This window comes from Athene noctua, chromosome 29, assembly GCF_965140245.1.
Source record: "Athene noctua chromosome 29, bAthNoc1.hap1.1, whole genome shotgun sequence".
Taxonomy (NCBI): Eukaryota; Metazoa; Chordata; class Aves; order Strigiformes; family Strigidae; genus Athene; species Athene noctua.
Genome location: NC_134065.1, coordinates 2,678,708 through 2,701,070, shown reverse-complemented (window position 1 = coordinate 2,701,070; position 22,363 = coordinate 2,678,708). Strand labels below are relative to the sequence as shown.

At 54.3% G+C, this 22,363-nt stretch overlaps 3 protein-coding genes across 3 annotated transcripts; all 3 read left to right on the top strand.

Annotated features, from left to right (window-relative positions):
* The first annotated feature begins 231 nt into the window (after positions 1-231).
* Positions 232-2,386, top strand: LOC141971550 (uncharacterized). The gene is made up of 3 exons (XM_074928967.1): positions 232-337; positions 868-1,027; positions 1,158-2,386. The coding sequence occupies exons 1-3, from the start codon at positions 273-275 to the stop codon at positions 2,229-2,231; spliced, it is 1,299 nt and encodes a 432-aa protein (XP_074785068.1). The 5' UTR covers positions 232-272; the 3' UTR covers positions 2,232-2,386.
* Positions 2,387-7,366: 4,980 nt separating this feature from the next.
* On the top strand, positions 7,367-16,566 carry TCHH (trichohyalin). Its single transcript, XM_074928784.1, has 5 exons — positions 7,367-7,504; positions 7,987-8,920; positions 9,017-9,291; positions 9,403-12,746; positions 13,098-16,566. The coding sequence occupies exons 1-5, from the start codon at positions 7,367-7,369 to the stop codon at positions 16,564-16,566; spliced, it is 8,160 nt and encodes a 2,719-aa protein (XP_074784885.1).
* Positions 16,567-20,026: 3,460 nt separating this feature from the next.
* Positions 20,027-22,051, top strand: S100A11 (S100 calcium binding protein A11). Its single transcript, XM_074928969.1, has 3 exons — positions 20,027-20,200; positions 21,360-21,497; positions 21,771-22,051. The coding sequence occupies exons 1-3, from the start codon at positions 20,198-20,200 to the stop codon at positions 21,912-21,914; spliced, it is 285 nt and encodes a 94-aa protein (XP_074785070.1). The 5' UTR covers positions 20,027-20,197; the 3' UTR covers positions 21,915-22,051.
* The last annotated feature ends 312 nt before the right edge of the window (positions 22,052-22,363 follow it).

Genomic DNA, 22,363 nt, shown 5'->3' with positions numbered 1-22,363 from the left:
CGTTGTCAGGCATCACCTTAAACTAAATCCTTCAGTGGTAAAAATAGCTTTTTTTCTGTTAAATTCCTCTGAAATGTGTCTGCAGGTGGGGCAAGCTTAGGAAGGATCATGCATTAAGTCCACAGAAAAGCATCCGAGCAGAAGTTAATGAGAAAGAGACAAATGAAGACAGGGGCATGACAACGTAATTGGGTGAGAGATGTTTCGGGTGGCCCTGATGAAGGGGTGTCTCCTCTGGAAGATGCAGGCTGTGGTCCTGAACTGTATATAAGATGGCTGAGAGCTGCCCGGCTCCAGACTGTGCTCCTGAAGCTCAGCGCTCCTACTCCTCACCCAGGTAAGCCTGGACTGCTTTTTCACGCTGTCTGACTTTGCTACCTGCAGGAAAGCGGGAGCTTCTGGCTGTGACGATGTCCCTGGAGCTGCTGCTGCTGAGTTCTCCTGAAGGAAAAAAAAAAAAAAAAAAAAAAAAGAATAATGACCTGGAATTACGCTATTCGATGGTTCATTAGAGATGACCTCGATTCACAGCTCTGCTCTGCTCCAGAGAAAACAAAACGGGATTTATTTTTTTTTTCTCTCCTCTCTTACTGTGTGTCCCCAGCCTTTCAGCTCTCACTGTATCTCATCTCCCCAGCCATCTCTGCAGCTGAGTTTCATTTTTCAGATTTGTTTTTCTGAAAAAAAGAAATGCTTCTTGCTCTCTCTTTCCCTCCCCTCATACAGTTTCATTTTATCTGTGCCCTTCTCTGGCTTTTCTTCCTCTCTCTGCATATCCAGTTGTATTGTTGGGGAGTAACTTATCCGAAAAATCAAGCAAACAAACAAAGAAACAAAAGCCCCTTTTTGTCTGTGTTTTTCTCACAGACGGCCTCAGGTTTGCAGGGAGATGGCCCAGTTCCAGGAAAACATCAATGGCATCGTTGCTGCTTTCTACGTGTGCGCCAGAAGTGACGGCAACTGCAGCCCCCTGAGCAGGGAGGAGCTGAGGCAGCTCATTGAGCAGGAGTTTGCCGATGCGATAGAGGTGAGGGTCCAGCCCCACAGCTGGCGCTTGCCATGGGTGTGCCTTTCTGCCCTGAGACTGCTTGGGTGCTCCTAGAGAGATGGCACAAATGGTTCACGGGCTTTGCCAACACCATTTTGTCTCTTTACAGAACCCCCAAGACCCCAAAACCATCAAGAAGGTGCTGTGCTTCCTGGACGATGACAGCAACTGTAGGGTTGACTTCAGCGAGTTGCTCAGCCTGGTTTTCCGCATGGCCAAGGCTTGTTACAAGCCACTCCAGCAGCACCAGGCACCAGAAGATGGTCAAGAGCCAAGAACGCGAGAGAAGGCAGGTGGGGAGCAGCTGCCGGGGCCACGTGCAGCAGGGAGGGTCTCAAGCAACCAGCAGGTCCCTGAGCAGGGTGCGAACAATCAGGTCCAGGACACTGAGACACAGGACCAGGACAACCATCAAACCCGGGAGGGTGAGACACCAGAGCAGGACCAGGACAACCATCAAACCCGGGAGGGTGAGACACCAGAGCAGAACCAGGACAACAGTCAAACCCAGGAGGGTGAGACATCAAAGCTGGACCAGGACAACCATCAAACCCATGAGGGTGAGACATCAAAGCTGGACCAGGACAACCATCAAACCCAGGAGGGTGAGACATCAAAGCTGGACCAGGACAACTATCAGGATGACGGGACTGAAGCATCAGAAGGGGATCCAGAGAGAGATGAGATACTGGACACTGCAACCTCAGAGCAGAACAGAAATACCCATAAGGCTGAAGAGACTGAGACACCAAAACAGGACCCAAAAACCCACGAGGCCCAAGAAACAGAGGCACCGGGACAGGGTTCAAACCACCATCAGAGCCCAGAGACTGAGTCAGCACAGCAGGACCTCAGTTGTCCCTCTGAGACCCAAGAAAAAGACCCAAACAACAAGAGCCAGGTCTGTGAGGCCCCTCAGCAGGACCCCAACCCTGGCAAGACCCAGAAGCTGCTGCGCCCACAGCGGGGTGCAAACACCCCTCGGGATCTCAAGCCCTGGGGAACGTGCCATGACCCAGCTTGCCATCAGCTCCCCAAACCCAAGGTGCTGGAGCTGGAGCACAGCGGGGCAGAGGCTCCGTCTTGTCCAGCACAACAGCAGCAAGAGGCTCATCACCAAAACCAACCCCCTGTAGAGCAGCAGCTCCTGCAGCCTCTCTATCAGTGGCCACCACAGCAGTAAAGGCTGAAACAAGCCCCCATCTAAGTGAGGCTTTTGCCCCCTGCAAGGAGGTAGATTTTGTCCAGTCCCACTCTGGTTTTGCATTTCTATTTGTCATGTCTTGTCTGATTCCTTATTATCTCTGGGCTTCCCATCCCTGGCTCATACTGAGCTATGCATGACTAGAGACCTTCCCTTCTTACTGCTCCTCTGCCTCTGCCCGTGTAAGCAAAGCAATAAAACTGAAGGCAAAACATCCCGGTGTCCCAGTGTGTTATGGCAAGCGAGCCCTCAGCCCGGCTCTGAGCAAACAGCCGGGTTGATGTGATGTGGCGCAGAGGACCTGAGCGTCCGTCCCTTCCATGACATATGGCCAGATTGCTCCAGGGTGCAGATGGATGGATGGCTGCAGAGGCAGGCGTGTCTTGGGGGTGGATAGCCTAAAGGAGCTGCTGCTCACCTGCCTTTGCAATTTAGCCGAGGTGAATCGATTGCTCCCTGCGGGCAGGGATGTGACATCCCTGCAGGAGGTGTCTGCAGAGAGGGTAGAAGTCTGGATTAACGCAACGGCACGGCCAACCTGAACAGATCCCTCACAGCATCCCTCTGCTCCAGACGTTTTTCATGGCTGTTGTGAAAGAATAAACAGCTGCTTAACGCTGAATGGCAGGGATTTGTCCTATTTAACCTCACTTATTAATCATCTCAGAAGCAAGGGGAACGTGGAGCATGCTATGAAGATCAAAAATCCCTATTAGCTATGGAAGTCTCCAAGCAAAGGAGTGGAGACACATTAAACAGAGGAAAAAATTATTTTTTTGGGGGGTGTATCCAGTCCCAGCAACAACTGAGAGGCCAGAGATAAAAAGCTGACATGCAAATCACGCACAAACGGAGCCGATCGCAAACTCAGATTCAGTTCAGGCAGTTTGGGGTATCAGGTCCTTGGGCACTCGTCCAGACACGCACATAGGAATGTGGACAACTCTGAGGGCATGAGCAGTCCAGTGAAGTCAGTGGGGTTTATTAGGGGGTTCAGACACACTGGACCACCGGGCAGGCCCAAGGACTCGCACCCCACAGGGAAGGTGATGCTCAGCCTGTTTTTCACCATGTTATCTTTCACTTGCAACCTATCAGCAAAATCTGCACGATAAATGCACTCACACCTCCTGCTCTGTGGCCGGTGACAAGCAGCACGCAGAGACCTCACTGGAAAATAAAACGTCATTCCTCTGGGACACCCCAGAATTTCACAATTTGCTAAGGGCTGAATCAGAAAAACCAGCATTTCAAAACTAACCCCCAGAAACGTACATCACAAATGCGATTTGATTTAAAAGTGCTCGTGTCAAAAGTAAATATATTAGACACGAAGTACCAGTCTGCCCTACTACTGATAAAACGTATTAGCAATAATATGGTCTGAACTACCTCATGGCAGCCGTGGGCATGCAATGGGAGAGTCAAGCCTTAAATTTCATCGCCCATCTGTCAAAATCCCAATAGACATTTCTCAGAACATTTCATTTTTCAGAAAACTCCAATTTTCCTGTAAAATAGGTCTTGGAGGTTTGTCCTATAGCTCTTTGCTTCTTATTAGCCCTGATTTGGGATCTAAAACCACCAGACCCCAGCATCCCTCTGTAGTCTCTGTCCATCAGCTGCCACCTTTTGCAATGTATTTTTTTTTTGCAATAAAAAAACCTGACCTCCCACCTCAGGCAGGCACCAAGCCCTGTTAGGGATATGTTAATTATATGCTCTATTCTGAATAACACTACTTTTGCCATCAGGAGTGTCAGATTTGAAGTTGAGAGGGGTGGGTTTTTTTAAGTTCATTTTAAGTAGAACATGAAAATAATCCCACTGACACAAATACCTAAGAGTATTTGTGTCAGTATGGCAAGTCTGGGAGGTGTTGGAGGAGAAAAGATCTTTTATACACCACACAAAGAGCCCGGATCCTCTAAGATTAAATGCAACAGAAGTTTGGTCACCCTATATAAACGGTGACAGGGATGGGCACAGAATTGGGTAAGAGGATGGACCCCACCCTCTTGGGTAATAGCTTTTAAAAACCTACCCACCTCCCATCCTATGAAAGCATCTTTGGGGAGAATGAAACCCTTGGAGAAAAGGGAGTTTCAGTGCTGCTTAAAACATGCTTTGAAATATTTTTTTTTTTTTCTTTTTGTTCCGGGAAGGGCAGCAAGTCCCGGGAAAGCAGGCGATGCACATGGCCAAAACTCAACACACTTTTTCCTGCATCGATACCCAAATTCTGCTCGACGGCTCACACGGCGGCCGACCGTCCCGCGCTGCCCCAGCCCCTGCGGGGGGGATTACAGACTGTTACAGGACACCAAGCCGCACTCTAATACTCTAATTTTAATAATAACTCCAATCTACCATAAAATTACAGTTTCCCAAGGGTATCATTATCCCACAGGTGGGGTATAATTTGCGCAAGTATAATTTAATCTTTAAAAAAAAAAGTTCAAAAATGAAGTATGGTTAGTAACAATCCTTCATACGCACTTGTATGAGTATCCCCAAGGTGTTACCAGCACTAATTAATTAGGCTCCTACACCCAGTATGATCTTACCTTACAGATGGGCCAGATGAGACACTCACCCAAGGCTGTGTGACAAGTTCATGCTCCGAAGGCTCTCTGCAATGTCTCCGTCATGCTTGTCAAGGCAGCAGCCTACCTCCAAAACCAAAAGCAGGGGCCCAGGTGGCACACCTGGTATCTTCCTTATTTGCTCTGGGTACTGGGAGAGTTCAGGGTGAATAAAGGAATCGGTTGGTCTCTAATTATTTTACTGTCGAAAGATTTAAAAAAAAATTAAGATTGTAGAGGTAATTACAGCAAAAGCTGCCTAGGGCAATGAAGATGAAGATTCAACGCGAATCGACCTCGCGGCAGGGAGGTTTCTGCTTTTATTTTTAATTAAAGATCGAGCAAAGTTGAAATGAAAGTCAATTGTGGAAGACAGTTAATACGAAAAGTGTCTTATCGTGATTTTTCTCAATTGAAAGTCATTGCTTACTGAAGAGACATTTTCTAGTAGGAAAATTCATTTTGCAAAGTTTACCGCTTTAAAATGTTCTGTTTGTGGTTGGATTTTTATCCAACAAAAACCTGGATAATATAACGAAAAGGCTCCTTAATAAGTAGTAAACAAACAAAAAAAAAAACAAACCCAAAACACTCTACAAGGACGCCACATAAGCCAAGATCTAGGGAATTTGGGGATCTCACTGCTGTGCACCTGCATTCCCCCATTTTCATAGCGCTTAATTCTTCTTCTGACCTTCTGTGAGTGAAAGCCCATCGACCTCAGGCCCAAAGTGCCAAAGGAACTGCACAAAAATCAAACAAAAATAGTCTTTGATATTGTGGTAGCAAGATCATGGGCCGTACAGACCTCGATGGTCCCTCATCTGCTCATAGCGAGCTCTGCTACCCCCCCCACTTCTGTCCCCATCCTCAAAATTTCATTTTGCTGCTATTTTTATGTGTGCGTGTGTGTATTATAAATTCATACCTATGCAAATCCACGTTTATATAAAAATACACCCTCCCATTAACACACATATACACTTTAGAGCTCCTCCAATTTTTTTAAAATCTGAAATATAACCAGCCTGTAAAATAACTTTACAGTCTGGATTAGGTGGAACCAGCCAGTGCCTGAATTGCCACATGGCAACTGCTATTTCTGGGTTAAAATGATAGGTAAGGGGATGATAAGTTAAATAACCCGTTTGAGGACGTCAAGGTGCAGCTGGGCTTGGCCAAAGATGAATCAGGACAGCATCCACAAAGGGTGTCTCCTGTCTGTAGCTCTGTCAAGGACCCTATAAAAGCACTCGGGTGCTCCGATCACTCCGCACGGCTTCACAGGAATCCCACTTGATCCCCGCTGGTGATTTGGGTAAGTCACTCCTGAAACGTGCACTTTGCTGGGAGAGGACGCGTTATTTCTGTTGGATTCGTGTTGGGTGGCAGCGTGGTTCCTGCCGCAGTATTTTCTGAGAGTCTTTTGCTTTTACATCCAGTGAAATGTTGGTTTGTGTTGTTTGGATGCTTGCACGCTGTCATCCTGTGCCCATGTGTAGAGGCAGCTTTTCTCAAAGGGAAAATGAGAGACGGAGCCAGGTTTTGTGCTTTACTTTGGTCTGGAATCAGCTCCCGGGCAGAATGAACAGATTGGAGAAATTTTCTGGTTTCTACAGAAACACTAAACCCCAGGATTTCGTGTGCAGAGCTGTGCACGTGGGTTCATGTGTACGTGCACGTTGTAGAGGTGGCAAGGCAGACGTGGCACGGCTTCCCCAGCTGAGAGCTCAGCCCTAACATACCTGACACGGCTTTGGGGATCCTGCGAGGAGGAAGGAAGAGGGTGGCTTTTGAGGTTTCCAGACACAAAGCTCCAACAGCAGCACTGTTTTCTGCCAATCAGCTCTCAGTAAAATTAAATAAGTAGCTCCGACCTAGGTGATCTGACAGTTCCCTGCTGGCCTAAATCTATTTACCAATGAACTGATGCTGTAATGAAAGCTTTATCAATTGTTTTGTATTACTACTGGTCACAGCAGCCACAGAGCTTGTTTTAACTCCCCGTAAGCACTCTACCTGTCTCTGACACAGCTAGAACTTAGCAGCCTCGCCAGCGCTGCGTTAGACACCCTCGAAGCTGCTTCACAGAAGCTGGTGTTAGCTCAGTGCCAGGCAGAAATAGCAGCGCGGGTCCTGGAAACATAAGTACCTGGTATAGCCCCACGGGGACGGGTTCTTGGGGCATCTCTTGAGTCACCATTCCCAGTTCCCTCCCTGCGACCCATAAATGCAGGCATCCTGCCATCCCCATATCAAACGCCACTCAAATACGTCAGTAGGCACCTTGGAGGACACTCCCCATCCCACTAAAACCCCTAAACATTTGAATTTCTTCCCAGTGCTCTGGTGAAACAGAGCTCGCCATGGCACGGGAGCTGACACAGAGCACGTGGCACCCAGCGTCCAGTCAACGCACGCAGCCTGACCCCAGCAATTCTCCCTCCTCTTTTCACACTCAAAGGCAAGAAAATCCCCCATCCTTAGGTCTGCTCCTTCTCTTGCAGGCTTGCTGGAATCTGCAGGAAGATGTCTCGCTTCTTAGACAGCGTTTGCACCGTCATCAGCACCTTTCACAAACATGCCAAGGAAGACGGAGACTACTCCAGCCTCAGCCGACAGAGGATGAAACAGTTCATCCAGAGGGAGTTTGCAGATGCCATGGCTGTGAGTGCTGCTGCGAGGGGGAGGGCTTGAGGCCAAGACTGGAGTGCAGGGACTGCAAAATGTCCTTCTGGATGATTCTTGTGCCAGTGGGATGGGGAGGCTTTCACCAAAGGGGAGCAGCAGTTGGGTTTCTTTGCACTGACTGCTTCGACAGTTCTTCCAACCCATTTTGCCATGAGCAAAATGGTAAAAGCTGGAGAATGAACCATGCGAGGTGGAGTTTTCTTTCAAAGGTAAGAGGGAAATGCCTCCAGTAGAGTGATAGAGCATAACCCAAAGAGAAGAGAGATGGCTAGCTGCAGCCAGGGAACAACCAGAAAAACAGAGTACAAAGACATGGAGTTGTTGCTGAGCTATAAAAGTGAAGGTGTGAGAGAAGGACGGAGAAAGGATTACAGTTGTCCCTGTATTTGCATTTCTCAGACAAGGAACGGGAAGGCTAAAATCCCTTTTATGTTTCCCTGTGTGTGTTTTCCCTGCAGAAGCCGCGTGACCCTCAGACGATTGACAAGATTCTGCAGTTCCTGGAGTGGGATGGTGATGGGGAAATAGATTTTAATGAGTTCCTGATTTTGGTGTTCAGAGTGGCTAAATCCTGCTACTGGTACCTGCCGAAGGGACCGTGCCTTCTGCAAAGAACAGAGCTGAGAAGCAGTGGAAAGTCACTCCAAGAGCCTGAAATGAAGAACAGAGGAAGAGTAACAGAGGGAGACTCTCAAACCTGTGAGAGTAATCATCATCCCCCCTGTGAACCTGAGGTGCAACGAGAAACAGGGGTCAATGAGCTTGAAACACCAGGGGAAGCGGGAAGTCACCACCAGCAACGTAACACACGACGCAGAAACGATGCAAAACGATGCAGTGAGCCAGAGGAGCCAATCCCTCGGGCATATGAAGAAAGAAGCCAAGAGCCATGCAACCAATGGAAGAGCCAGAGAAGACGTCAGCCCCCGGAGCAAGACAGAGGAGAAGATGTACGAGCCTGCAAGGGGAGCAGCTTGCAAGAACACGAGCCTGGAATGCAGGCAGATGAGAGGCAAAATCAAGAGAGGCCTCAGCCAGAACAACTGGCAGACGTGAGGAGTCGCAGCCAGACCTGTGAACCTCAACCACGGCCAAACCGGTGGAGTAGCCGTCAGCCGCAGGAGCCAGCACTACGAGCAAATGATCAGAAAAACCAGCGGCCACAAGAAGCAGATAGAGGAAGTCACAACCAGCCACGTAAACATGAATTACTCAGAGGAGAGAAAAACCGCTACCACGTACGTGAGCTGGAACAAAAAGAACTTGAACGCAGAAGCCACCAGCCACATGAGTCTGAATGCCTGGATTCAACACGCCCATATCAGTCATATGTAGAACCGCTAGAGCTCGATCTTAGGAACGATGACACGTGTGAGACAGAAAGAAAAACCTGTGATGAAGTGAAAAAAAAAGATCAGAAGATTACATCTCAAGAAAGTGAGAGAGACATCGATCAGGATGAGAAACGGGATGAACAAAACGTCACAGTGCGGGAGAGGAAAATCGATCGCCAACGGGAGCTGGATGTGGAGGTCTATGAGCGCCGCAGCCGCCAGACACGTGAAAGGGAAGAGCGAGGTGCCACGACAGACCCGAGAGAGACCTGTGAGAGGCGTGAGTGTCAGAGACGTGACCCCGAGGACGATGGAAGGAGACAACGCGAGTCCGTGAGGTACAAGAGGACGCAAGAGGCTGCAGTAGCAGCAGCAGAAGCAGATGTCAGGATCCGCCGGGTCACCCGGGAACGGGAGCCACGTAATGACGTGAAAAGGAGAGAGTGTGCCCGTGATTGTGCAGAACCAGAGGAGGAGAGGAGGGTCTGCCGGGAAGGAGGGAGGGAAGAGCCTCTGAGAGAGAGGAGGATCGATCGCCAGCGGGATCTGGAGGTGGAGGTTTACGAGAGTCACAGCTGCCAGACACGTGAAAGAGAGGAAAGAGGTGCCAAAAGCAACCAGAGAGAGACCTGCGAGAGGCGTGAGTGTCAGAGACGTGACCCCGAGGATGATGGAAGGAGACAACGCGAGTCTGTAAGGTACGAGAGGACCCGGGAAAGGGAAGTAGCAGCAGCAGAAGCAGATGTCAGGATCCGCCGTGTCACCGGGGAACGGGAGCCACATGACGACGTGGAAAGGAGAGAGTGTACCCGTGATTGTGCAGAACCAGAGGAGTACAGGAGGGTCTGCCGGGAAGGAGAGAGGGAAGAGCCTCTGAGAGAGAGGAGGATCGATCGCCACCAGGATCTGGATGTGGAGGTCTATGAGCGCCGCAGCCACCAGACACGTGAAAGGGATGAGCGAGGTGCTGAAAACGACCGGAGAGAGACCTGCGAGAGGCAGAGACGCGACCCCGAGGACGATGGAAGGAGACAACACGAGTCCATGAGGTACGAGAGGACCCGTGAAAGGGAAGTAGCAGCAGCAGAAGCAGATGTCAGGATCCGCCGGGTCACCCGGGAACGGGAGCCACGTGATGACCTGGAAAGGAGAGAGTGTGCCCGTGATTGTGCAGAACCACAGGAGGACAGGAGGGTCTGCTGGGAAGGAGAGAGGGAAGAACCTGTGAGAGAGAGGAGGATCGATCGCCAGCAGGATCTGGATGTGGAGGTCTATGAGCGCCGCAGCCACCAGACACGTGAAAGGGATGAGCGAGGTGCCGAAAACGACCGGAGAGAGACCTGCGAGAGGCAGAGACGTGACCCCGAGGACGATGGAAGGAGACAACGTGAGTCCGTGAGGTACGAGAGAACCCGGGAAAGGGAATTAGCAGCAGCAGAAGCAGATGTCAGGATCCGCCGGGTCACCCGGGAACGGGAGCCACGTGATGACCTGGAAAGGAGAGAGTGTGCCCGTGATTGTGCAGAACCAGAGGAGGAGAGGAGGGTCTGCCGGGAAGGAGAGAGGGAAGAGCCTCTGAGAGAGAGGAGGATCGATCACCAACGGGAGCTGGATGTGAAGGTCTACGAGCGCCGCAGCCACCAGACACGTGAAATGGATGAGCGAGGTGCCACAAGAGACACGAGAGAGACCTGCGAAAGGCGTGAGTGTCAGAGACGTGACCCCGAGGACGATGGAAGGAGACAACGCGAGTCCGTGAGGTACAAGCGGACCCGGGAAAGGGAAGTAGCAGCAGCAGAAGCAGATGTCAGGATCCGCCGTGTAACCCAGGAACGGGAACCACGAGACGACGTGGAAAGGAGAGAGTGTACCCGTGATTGTGCAGAACCAGAGGAGGAGAGGAGGGTCTGCCGGGAAGGAGAGAGGGAAGAGCCTCTGAGAGAGAGGAGGATCGATCGCCAGCAGGATCTGGATGTGGAGGTCTATGAGCGCCGCAGCCGCCAGACACGTGAAAGGGATGAGCGAGGTGCCGAAAACGACCGGAGAGAGACCTGCGAGAGGCAGAGACGTGACCCCGAGGACGATGGAAGGAGACAACATGAGTCCGTGAGGTATGAGAGGACCTGGGAGGCTGCAGTAGGAGCAGCAGAAGCAGATGTCAGGATCCGCCGGGTCACCCGGGAACGGGAACCACGAGACGACGTGGAAAGGAGAGAGTGTGCCCGTGATTGTGCAGAACCAGAGGAGTACAGGAGGGTCTGCCGGGAAGGAGAGAGGGAAGAGCCTCTGAGAGAGAGGAGGATCGATCGCCAGCAGGATCTGGATGTGGAGGTCTATGAGCGCCGCAGCCACCAGACACGTAAAAGGGATGAGCGAGGTGCCGAAAACGACCGGAGAGAGACCTGCGAGAGGCAGAGACGTGACCCGGAGGATGATGGAAGGAGACAACGCGAGTCCGTGAGGTACGAGAGGACCCGGGAGATGGAAGTAGCAGCAGCAGAAGCAGATGTCAGGATCCGCCGTGTCACCCGGGAACGGGAGCCACGTGATGACCTGGAAAGGAGAGAGTGTGCCCGTGATTGTGCAGAACCACAGGAGGACAGGAGGGTCTGCTGGGAAGGAGAGAGGGAAGAACCTGTGAGAGAGAGGAGGATCGATCGCCAGCAGGATCTGGATGTGGAGGTCTATGAGCGCCGCAGCCACCAGACACGTAAAAGGGATGAGCGAGGTGCCGAAAACGACCGGAGAGAGACCTGCGAGAGGCAGAGACGCGACCCCGAGGATGATGGAAGGAGACAACGCGAGTCCGTGAGGTACAAGAGAACCCGGGAAAGGGAATTAGCAGCAGCAGAAGCAGATGTCAGGATCCGCCGTGTCACCCGGGAACGGGAGCCACGTGATGACCTGGAAAGGAGAGAGTGTGCCCGTGATTGTGCAGAACCAGAGGAGGAGAGGAGGGTCTGCCGGGAAGGAGAGAGGGAAGAGCCTCTGAGAGAGAGGAGGATCGATCACCAACGGGAGCTGGATGTGAAGGTCTACGAGCGCCGCAGCCACCAGACACGTGAAATGGATGAGCGAGGTGCCACAAGAGACACGAGAGAGACCTGCGAAAGGCGTGAGTGTCAGAGACGTGACCCCGAGGACGATGGAAGGAGACAACGCGAGTCCGTGAGGTACAAGCGGACCCGGGAAAGGGAAGTAGCAGCAGATGAAGCAGATGTCAGGATCCGCCGTGTAACCCAGGAACGGGAACCACGAGACGACGTGGAAAGGAGAGAGTGTACCCGTGATTGTGCAGAACCAGAGGAGGAGAGGAGGGTCTGCCGGGAAGGAGAGAGGGAAGAGCCTCTGAGAGAGAGGAGGATCGATCGCCAGCAGGATCTGGATGTGGAGGTCTATGAGCGCCGCAGCCGCCAGACACGTAAAAGGGATGAGCGAGGTGCCGAAAACGACCGGAGAGAGACCTGCGAGAGGCAGAGACGTGACCCCGAGGACGATGGAAGGAGACAACGCGAGTCCGTGAGGTACGAGAGGACCTGGGAGGCTGCAGTAGGAGCAGCAGAAGCAGATGTCAGGATCCGCCGGGTCACCCGGGAACGGGAGCCACGTGATGACCTGGAAAGGAGAGAGTGTGCCCATGATTGTGCAGAACGAGAGGAGGAGAGGAGGGTCTGCCGGGAAGGAGAGAGGGAAGAGCCTCTGAGAGAGAGGAGGATCGATCGCCAACGGGAGCTGGATTTGGAGGTCTACGAGCGCCGCAGCCGCCAGACACGTGAAATGGATGAGCTAGGCACCACAAGAGACACGAGAGAGACCTGCGAGAGGCGTGAGTGTCAGAGACGTGACCCTGAGGACGATGGAAGGAGACAACGCGAGTCCGTGAGGTATGAGAGGACCAGGGAAAGGGAAGTAGCAGCAGATGAAGCAGATGTCAGGATCCGCCGTGTCACCCAGGAACGGGAACCACGAGACGACGTGGAAAGGAGAGAGTGTGCCCGTGATTGTGCAGATCCAGAGGAGGACAGGAGGGTCTGCCGGGAAGGAGAGAGGGAAGAGCCTGTGAGAGAGAGGAGGATCGATCGCCAGCAGGATCTGGATGTGGAGGTCTATGAGCGCCGCAGCCGCCAGACACATGAAAGGGATGAGCGAGGTGCCGAAAACGACCGGAGAGAGACCTGCGAGAGGCAGAGATGCGACCCCGAGGACGATGGAAGGAGACAACATGAGTCCGTGAGGTATGAGAGGACCCGGGAGATGGAAGTAGCAGCAGCAGAAGCAGATGTCGGGATCCGCCGGGTCACCCGGGAATGGGAGCCACGTAATGACCTGGAAAGGAGAGAGTGTGCCCGTGATTGTGCAGAACCAGAGGAGGAGAGGAGGGTCTGCCGGGAAGGAGAGAGGGAAGAGCCTCTGAGAGAGAGGAGGATCACTCACCAACGGGAGCTGGATTTGGAGGTCTACGAGCATCGCAGCCGCCAGACACGTGAAAGGGAAGAGCGAGGTGCCACAAGAGACACGAGAGAGACCTGCGAAAGGCGTGAGTGTCAGAGACGTGACCCCGAGGACGATGGAAGGAGACAACGCGAGTCCGTGAGGTACGAGAGGACCCGGGAGGCTGCAGTAGCAGCAGCAGAAGCAGATGTCAGGATCCTCCGTGTAACCCAGGAACGGGAGCCACGTAATGACGTGAAAAGGAGAGAGTGTGCCCGTGATTGTGCAGAACCACAGAACAGGAGGGTCTGCCGGGAAGGAGAGAGGGAAGAGCCTGTGAGAGAGAGGAGGATCGATCACCAACAGGAGCTGGATGTGAAGGTCTACGAGCGCCGCAGCCGCCAGACACGTGAAAGGGATGAGCGACGTGCCACAAGAGACACGAGAGAGACCTGCGAAAGGCGTGAGTGTCAGAGACGTGACCCCGAGGACGATGGAAGGAGACGACGCGAGTCCGTGAGGTACGAGAGGACCCGGGAAAGGGAAGTAGCAGCAGATGAAGCAGATGTCAGGATCCGCCGTGTAACCCAGGAACGGGAGCCACGTAATGACCTGAAAAGGAGAGAGTGTGCCCGTGATTGTGCAGAACGTGAGGAGGAGAGGAGGGTCTGCCGGGAAGGAGAGAGGGAAGAGCCTCTGAGAGAGAGGAGGATCGATCGCCAGCAGGATCTGGATGTGGAGGTCTATGAGCGCCGCAGCCGCCAGACACGTGAAAGGGATGAGCGAGGTGCCGAAAACGACCGGAGAGAGACCTGCGAGAGGCAGAGACGTGACCCCGAGGACGATGGAAGGAGACAACATGAGTCCGTGAGGTATGAGAGGACCTGGGAGGCTGCAGTAGGAGCAGCAGAAGCAGATGTCAGGATCCGCCGGGTCACCCGGGAACGGGAACCACGAGACGACGTGGAAAGGAGAGAGTGTGCCCGTGATTGTGCAGAACCAGAGGAGTACAGGAGGGTCTGCCGGGAAGGAGAGAGGGAAGAGCCTCTGAGAGAGAGGAGGATCGATCGCCAGCAGGATCTGGATGTGGAGGTCTATGAGCGCCGCAGCCACCAGACACGTAAAAGGGATGAGCGAGGTGCTGAAAACGACCGGAGAGAGACCTGCGAGAGGCAGAGACGCGACCCCGAGGATGATGGAAGAAGACAACGCGAGTCCGTGAGGTACGAGAGGACCCGGGAGATGGAAGTAGCAGCAGCAGAAGCAGATGTCAGGATCCGCCGTGTCACCCGGGAACGGGAGCCACGTGATGACCTGGAAAGGAGAGAGTGTGCCCGTGATTGTGCAGAACCAGAGGAGGAGAGGAGGGTCTGCCGGGAAGGAGAGAGGGAAGAGCCTCTGAGAGAGAGGAGGATCGATCGCCAACGGGAGCTGGATTTGGAGGTCTACGAGTGCCGCAGCCGCCAGACACGTGAAAGCGAAGAGCGAGGTGCCACAAGAGACACGAGAGAGACCTGCGAGAGGCGTGAGTGTCAGAGACGCGACCCCGACGACGATGGAAGGAGACAACGCGAGTCCGTGAGGTATGAGAGGACCCGGGAAAGGGAAGTAGCAGCAGCAGAAGCAGATGTCGGGATCCGCCGGGTCACCCGGGAATGGGAGCCACGTGATGACCTGGAAAGGAGAGAGTGTGCCCGTGATTGTGCAGAACGAGAGCAGGACAGGAGGGTCTGCTGGGAAGGAGAGAGGGAAGAGCCTCTGAGAGAGAGGAGGATCACTCACCAACGGGAGCTGGATTTGGAGGTCTACGAGCATCGCAGCCACCAGACTCGTGAAAGGGAAGAGCGAGGTGCCACAAGAGATATGAGAGAGACCTGCGAAAGGCGTGAGTGTCAGAGACGTGACCCCGAGGACGATGGAAGGAGACAACGTGAGTCGGTGAGTTACGAGAGGACCCGGGAGGCTGCAGTAGCAGCAGCAGAAGCAGATGTCGGGATCCGCCGGGTCACCCAGGAACGGGAGCCACGTGACGACGTGGTAAGGAGAGAGTGTGCCCGTGATTGTGCAGAACCAGAGGAGGACAGGAGGGTCTGCCGGGAAGGAGAGAGGGAAGAGCCCATGCGGGAAAGTAGGACTGATCGCCAACGTGTCTATGAGCGCCGCAGCCTCCACACACAAGACAGGGGTGAACAAGTTGCCATGAGATCCCTCAGAAGGTCCCGTGACAGAAACATTCTCCAGATAGTTGAAGAAGAACAAGAGATGGATTTTCTGCACCACCCTCAGGGAAATGAATTACAGAGTGACCTGTGTAAGAGCATGCCCTGTGCGTCCTCAGAAGACCAAGAATCGGGGAACCACGGGCTTTTACTTGAGGAAAATGTCTGTGAGCCAAACAGCTGCCGGAGGCCTGACGATGAAGGACAAAGGCTTGAGAGGGGTCTCTACCGAACGGTGGAGGTGGATAACAGAGACCTCTGCCCCCAAGGTGAGCAAGCGTCTGTCACCGATGTGAGGGTCCATTACATCCCCACCGAGCCCGATGTTCCACCGGAGGTGCAGGTGGTTCCTCAGCCCTGCGAGCCTCAGACCATTGCGTACTTGATCCATGTGATCCAGAACCTGAACGATCCTGAAGCTACCACCTACAAGATCATCTGCCAACAGCCACACAACCTGGGGCAGCCCGTCTATGTGAAGACGTGCTCTGTGTCACCCCAACCACTGGCAGTCCCGTGTGACAAGAGCAACCCCCCAGAGCCACGACGCCAAAGGGACGAGCGAGAAACAGGGGAGCCTGAACTGCCACGGCAAGGGGGCACGCCTGGGGTGAAGTCTGGGGGTCACCAGGCTTCTGCCTCCGAGCAGGATGGTGTTAAGGGTGACGCTTGCCGGGCAAAGCTGAAGGAGGACAGGAGGGACAGCCAGCACCCCAAGATGTCTAACACAGAAGAGAAGAAGCATCAGCCCCTGGGAGATGGAGCAAAAGCTGCCAGGGAGCAGGTCCTGAGGGAGCCCGACTCCAGCTGCCAGGTGAGGTACCGTGAGGACAGGGAGGCCAAGAGCTGCCCGCCTCTGCCCCAGGCTCCAGAGCCACGGGCAGAACCAACCCGGAGAGATGAAGCCAGATTCTGCCGTGAGGATGCAGAGCTTGCTCCGCCGGAGAAAAGCCACCAGCCACGGCAGGAGGAGAAGAGCAGGAGGAGTCCCCGGCCAGTGAGCGATGCCCAGCTTCAGCGGGAGGAGGAAGCACGGCTTTGCACCACCAAGTAGACCTAGGGCCCCCCTGGCCCCCCCGGTCTCACAGAAGGCACCGAGTCGTCATGCCGGGGATGAAGCCAAGGCGTCTTAAGGGGAAGTCCTCTCCCTGGAGCTGGTGGGGCTTCTCCAAATCTCTTTGAGGTTCATTTCTGCTCTTTGCTTTCAGTTTAGGATATCACCATGTGGTGACACAGAAGTGTTTGACACAAAAGGGTTAACGGGGTGCTCTGAGAGGGTGTCAGGTGGGTTTAGGGGGGTTTCCACATAACAAATCCTCAGCAGATAGGTAGGCGGAGTTACCGCGGGATCTGCAGTTTCTGCCTTCCTGTGTTAAGTCTCTCCACCTTGATGCAGTATTTAGTCACTTTTCTGCTCTAATTGGAATCTTTGGGTCTCTCTGTCCTTTATGTCCCTGTCATCTCTTCTACCCTGTGGCACGACTGTTCTGCATTTCACTGCACTCACGGCTCCCCAGCTCCACGGCTGGCTCTCCTGTTGGCTTCTGCTGCGCCACAGGATAGGAATTAAAAATTCCAGTAGCTCAATCATACTCATTCTGGGGGCCTGAAAATCCTCAAGTCTGGGGGGAAAAAAAAAAAAACAAAAAACAACAACAAAACCCAAACAAACAAACCAACCATTTTTGTAGACTCAATGCTTTTGGTTACACCCTTCTGCTCCCCTAAGAGTTGAGCAGAATCCCAGCTCCAGGCTCACGGAGGCTTTGAAGCAGTCGAGTTACGCTGTGGTTACTGCAGGGTAATGGTGGGGGCGGGGCTCTTTCTTCTTCACACTGATGTATTGCATGAAAAATCAGAATAAATAGCTGATGACTGCACTGACTGCTGCCATCCTTCATCCTCGCATCTAATTTCTACATGGGCCTCAGCCTGGTGGGAGGGTGTCCCAGTTCGGATCACGCATTCCTCCTAAACCCAAACACTTAATCCAGACAGAGGCTGCTGAAAATCCCACCAAATCCCCCCCCACACACTCCATGAGAGCCCACACACCTCTCAACCCCCGGCCCTCGCTACTGATCTGCGTGATTTCAGGGGCTGCCATCTCAGCCCGCGTGTGCTCTGATCGGACACCTACGCAGGGATGTGCCTGGGCACTACGGGGACAACCAGCAGCTCAAAGCCACTGCTGGTTAAGAGCCATCCAGACACACATTTTCCCGGCCACATGCATCCATCTGTCTTTTTCCACCAGCTGCCCCACACCTGGGACCACTCCCGCATCCTTGGGCAGGAGAGAGGCGGCAGCACGGTGCAGCAAACACACCGGATCGCTCGCACGGTGCACGAGGCTGGAGCTCGAGACATCCATGAACCTCCGTGGAGAAAAACGGATTTTATTCACTTTTCTTTCTCTTGAGCAGGAGAGAACCAATTCCCTCAAACAGCAGACGGAGCTGCAGTGTTGCAAGAAGACAGAGAGAAGCGAGGACAACCCCAGCACCATCTGTGTCTTGCTCTTAAATGCAGCCGGAGCCCGCTGGCTGGTGACGGGGCTGGCCAGGAGGACCAAGGGCAGCTCAGGTCCGCCACAGCCTGATGCAGCCCCAGGGGCCAGCACCTCTCGCTCAACCAGCCACGGCCACTGGCCTGTGGCCCCGGGGGCCAGAAGGACTCAGAAGGCTCTGTCCCAGCCAGGGGCAGGCGGATGCACGGGGTGATGTCCCCTTCGTGCACGTGACAGTCGCACATCTTGGTGACAAACATATGGCAGCACAGATGGGCCGTCTGCGAACAGGGCCAGCGCCTCGACTGCCAACACACACACACACACACACACACACGGCGGCAAGAAACGGGAACCTCCTGAAACACCCCATGGCAGCCAGGATGGGGCTGGGCCACGAGCCCCTCTGCGATTCATTCTTGCAAAGGGGATATTTTGTTGTTAAAGGAGCACCAAGAGGCGTTTGCAAAATGCAGGGAAAAAGGGCAAAATCCAAGGGGAAGAGCAGCAGGTCTCCTGCCCTCAGCTCCCAGGTTTGGAAAATACTTTGGATTTATGTGGACTGAACTGTTTCCAGTTTGGGGCAGGAAATTGAGGCAAGAAAGGAAAATATATTGGGGAGAGTCATCCCCCCTGAGTAGCTGCTTCTCTTTCTCCTGCTCCACGCTGAGTCAGTCTCCAGCAGGATTTCCTGAAGAGCCCCGGCCCTGGAAGTTGTCCCAGATCCCCGGGAACATCCCAGCTCCCACACACGGCAGGGCAGCCTGTGTTACTCCCCCTCTCTGCTCCAGGCTCCCCCCGAGCCCAGGGCTGGGAATCAGAGGGAAATCCAGCCCTGGGCGGGCGATTTTGCGTCAGCATCGGTCTCAAAGGCGTGGAGAGGGCAGGTAACCACGGCAGGGCTGTGCAAACCCGGCGAAACACCACATGTCCCAGCAGCTTCCCTGGCTCCGGAGGATGGGGAGCGGTCGGGCATCGCAGCCCCGTGCGCAGGTTTCTGAGCGGCCCAAGCCCTGCAGCCCCATCCTCCCTTCTCTCAGCTATTTGGGCACCTCACTTGCCTTTCTGGGTGACTTTTGGGTGCTTCGTGTCTCCCCTCTCAGCTATTTGGCCACCTCACTTGCCTTTCTGGGTGACTTTTGGGTGCTTCGTGTCTCCCCTCTCAGCTATTTGGGCACCTCACTTGCCTTTCTGGGTGACTTTTGGGTGCTTCGTGTCCCTTCTCTCAGCTATTTGGCCACCTCACTTGCCTTTCTGGGTGACTTTTGGGTGCTTCGTGTCCCTTCTCTCAGCTATTTGGGCACCTCACTTGCCTTTCTGGGTGACTTTTGGGTGCTTCGTGTCCCTTCTCTCAGCTATTGGGGCACCTCACTTGCTTTTCTGGGTGACTTTTGGGTGCTTCCTGTCCCTCCTCCACCTCTGTGTCTCCCCTTTTTCACCCTTCCAGGGTCTCACACCCCTCAGCAGCACGAAGGTGACCAGTCCTGGCAGGGAGCTCAGACCAGCACCCAGCACAGCACCCCAACCCCACAGGGCTACTTTCCCCCCCAACTTTTACAACATGAGAAGGTTACAAGGTGTTAGCAGCAAAGCTCAGCAGGCGGGAGCGGTCAGGGTTGAAGGGGAGAGGTGACAGCTGACTGACCCCCAGGGTGGGCAGCCCCAGCAGCATGGGCAGGGGGATGCTGCCTGCTCACCTATGCCTGATCTACCTTTAGCGGCCTCGTTAGAAAAGCTGGAGGAGCCCAAATCTCGCTGTAGCAAGAGGAAACGCTGAGGATGCTCCAGGTAGCACTGAGGAAGCCTGGGGGGGGTGGGGGGCTTAGCCTTGGCTCTAGGGAGGAAACGAAGGGATGAGCAGCAAAGGACCAAGGGGAGAAACCAGACAAGGAGAAAATGGAAGCGTAAATAACTGTAAAGAACAGAACTCAGGAGGAAAAGGGACAGAGAGGCCAGAGGAGGGGCCCAGCACATTCCCGAGCCTGAGCTGGGGACCGCAGGCATGTCCAGATCTGCCGTTAGAGCTGACGATTGCCCAACGCAGCCCAGGGGGCTGAGTCAGGGCTCCGGGAAGGGCGGTGGCTGCGGCGTGAGGCTCAAAACCACCCCAGCTCTCGCTTTGCCACGCTGCACCGCGGCCGTGCTGAGCACCGAGCCCCTTCCTCACACCTCAGCCATGGTGAGTGAGCCGGGAGCCTGGGCCGGGGAGGGAGGGGTGGCTCCGTAAGGGCAGGAGGGCAATGGCAGAGAGAGTTTTTCCTGCAAGAGGCCCCAGAGCTGAAGGCGAGACGCGCTTTGGCACGGGAAAGGGGAGACTGTGCCAAGAGCTGAGCTAAATCTCTGCTGGGGAGGGGGCCCGGGTGGGGGAAGAAGGTGTAGAGCGAGAGAGGGAGGGCAGAGGGTCCCTGCAGATACAGGGGACCAGGGGGTGGTATTTTTGTTGTTCCCCACCACTCCCTCCCCTCCTTTTTCCCCACCAACGTTTTCCACTTGCCCTGCCCAGACTCGGGGCTGCAGCTCTGCCTCCCGCTGTCCCGGGGGGGGGTTCAGAGGAGCCAAGAGGTGAGGACCTGCAGCTCAGGGTGGAAGCGACTCAGGTTCTCTCATATTAACCAAAAAAAGTTGAATTGAGCCTGGGGCAGGGCAGGATGTGGCAGGAGGCCCCAGGATGCTGAGGTTAGGCGGGGAAGGGCGGGCTCCAGCCCAGTTCTCTCTGCACTGCCCTTCCCCAAAGACTGGGGCCAGGTGGAGGGGGAAGGAACCCCACAGCCCCCCCATCTCCCTCACCTCGCCCTGTCCAGCCCAGCTCTGTCCTGCCTGGAGGAAGTAGCTTGGGGAGACAATTCTGCTCGAATTTTTCTCTCCTGACTCAGAGTTTCTCCTCTGTCCAGATAGGGCGGGAGGGGGAAAGTGGTAAAACAGGCTTATCTTTCAACAAAAGTAGCCCCAGCCAAATCGTGCTGGAGAGCACGGAAAAATTAAAAAAAAAAAAAAAAAAAAATCACACCACGGTGATTGCAGCAACAAGCTCTTCCCAGGCCAGGACACTCCTCTGATGAAAGCTGACATCTCCCTGGGGGATTTTCCACAAACCACTCCCCCGTCCTCTAGGTCCTTCCCCCAGCACAAACACTGCGCCAAGGCCTCAGAGAACTTAATCCCAAAGAAAAAATGCAGCTGGACAGGTTGGGCATAGAGACTCCTCGAAGAAAGGGATTGCAAGAGGTGTCCCCCCCCACTCTGAGCCCAGCCTTCCTCCAAGGAATAGAGCCAGGCTGTTCTTCTGGGAGGCCAGAGCTCCCCGCAGCGCTGACCTGAGCGTGCTCTTGCTCCCGCAGCCCACGGAGACGGAGCGCTGCATCGAGTCGCTGCTGGCCGTGTTCCAGCGGTACGCGGGGCGTGAAGGGGACAGCTGCAAGCTCTCCAAGAGGGAGTTCCTGGCCTTCATGAACACGGAGCTGGCCGCCTTCACGAAGGTGAGTAAAATCCAGGCCGAAAGAGGCTCCCAGAGCATCCGCGTCGGCGGTTAAAGCCTCTGGCCCCGCAGGCACGGCGGGGTGGGCACTGGGAAGAGCTCGCTCCCCTCTGGAGCGTGGCCTGACAAGCCTTGGCCTGGCTGAATTCCACCTCCCTCTGCACCAGTGACAAACTGGGCAGCGGCAGGTCCATCCCTGGGGCTGGGGGTGCTCAGCGAGGGGCACCTCTGCCTCGAGGCAGACACCGATTCCCCTCTCTTTGGTCTTTCGCAGAATCAGAACCCAGGGGTCGTGGACAGGATGATGAAGAAACTGGATTTGAATAGCGATGGGCAACTGGACTTCCAGGAGTTCCTGAACCTCATCGGGGGCATCGCGGTGGCCTGCCACGATAGCCTGATTGTTAAGGCCCCCTAGTCCTGGCTGCTGTGTCCCCCCCCCCCGCCGTGAACATTCCTCGAACAAGAGCGATGCAAAACTGGAAGCAGTGCCTCCACGATGGGGACCTCCCCCTGCCTCATTTTTATGTATAAAATAAAAGGTTTCAAATCCTAGCGTAAGGCATGGTTTTATTTCAGCATCCCGAGCAAGGAGGAAGGCCTAGGAAAGCAGTCCAGCCACAGGGGGAGCAGGAGCTCCAGGTCCTGCCCTCTGCTTCCCCACGGATGCATTTTCTCATCCTTGTCACTGCCTGAAGATCCTCCAGCCTCTTAAGTACCACGGGGAAAGTGGTACCTTTTCTTTTTTTTTTTTAAACTCCAATAATACTAAAGGGTACAACTACGCAAGGTAGATGCAAAGACAGGAGCATTACCAAGAAGGATAATTCGAGCTCTGGTAACAGCAGTTATATATTAACTATATAA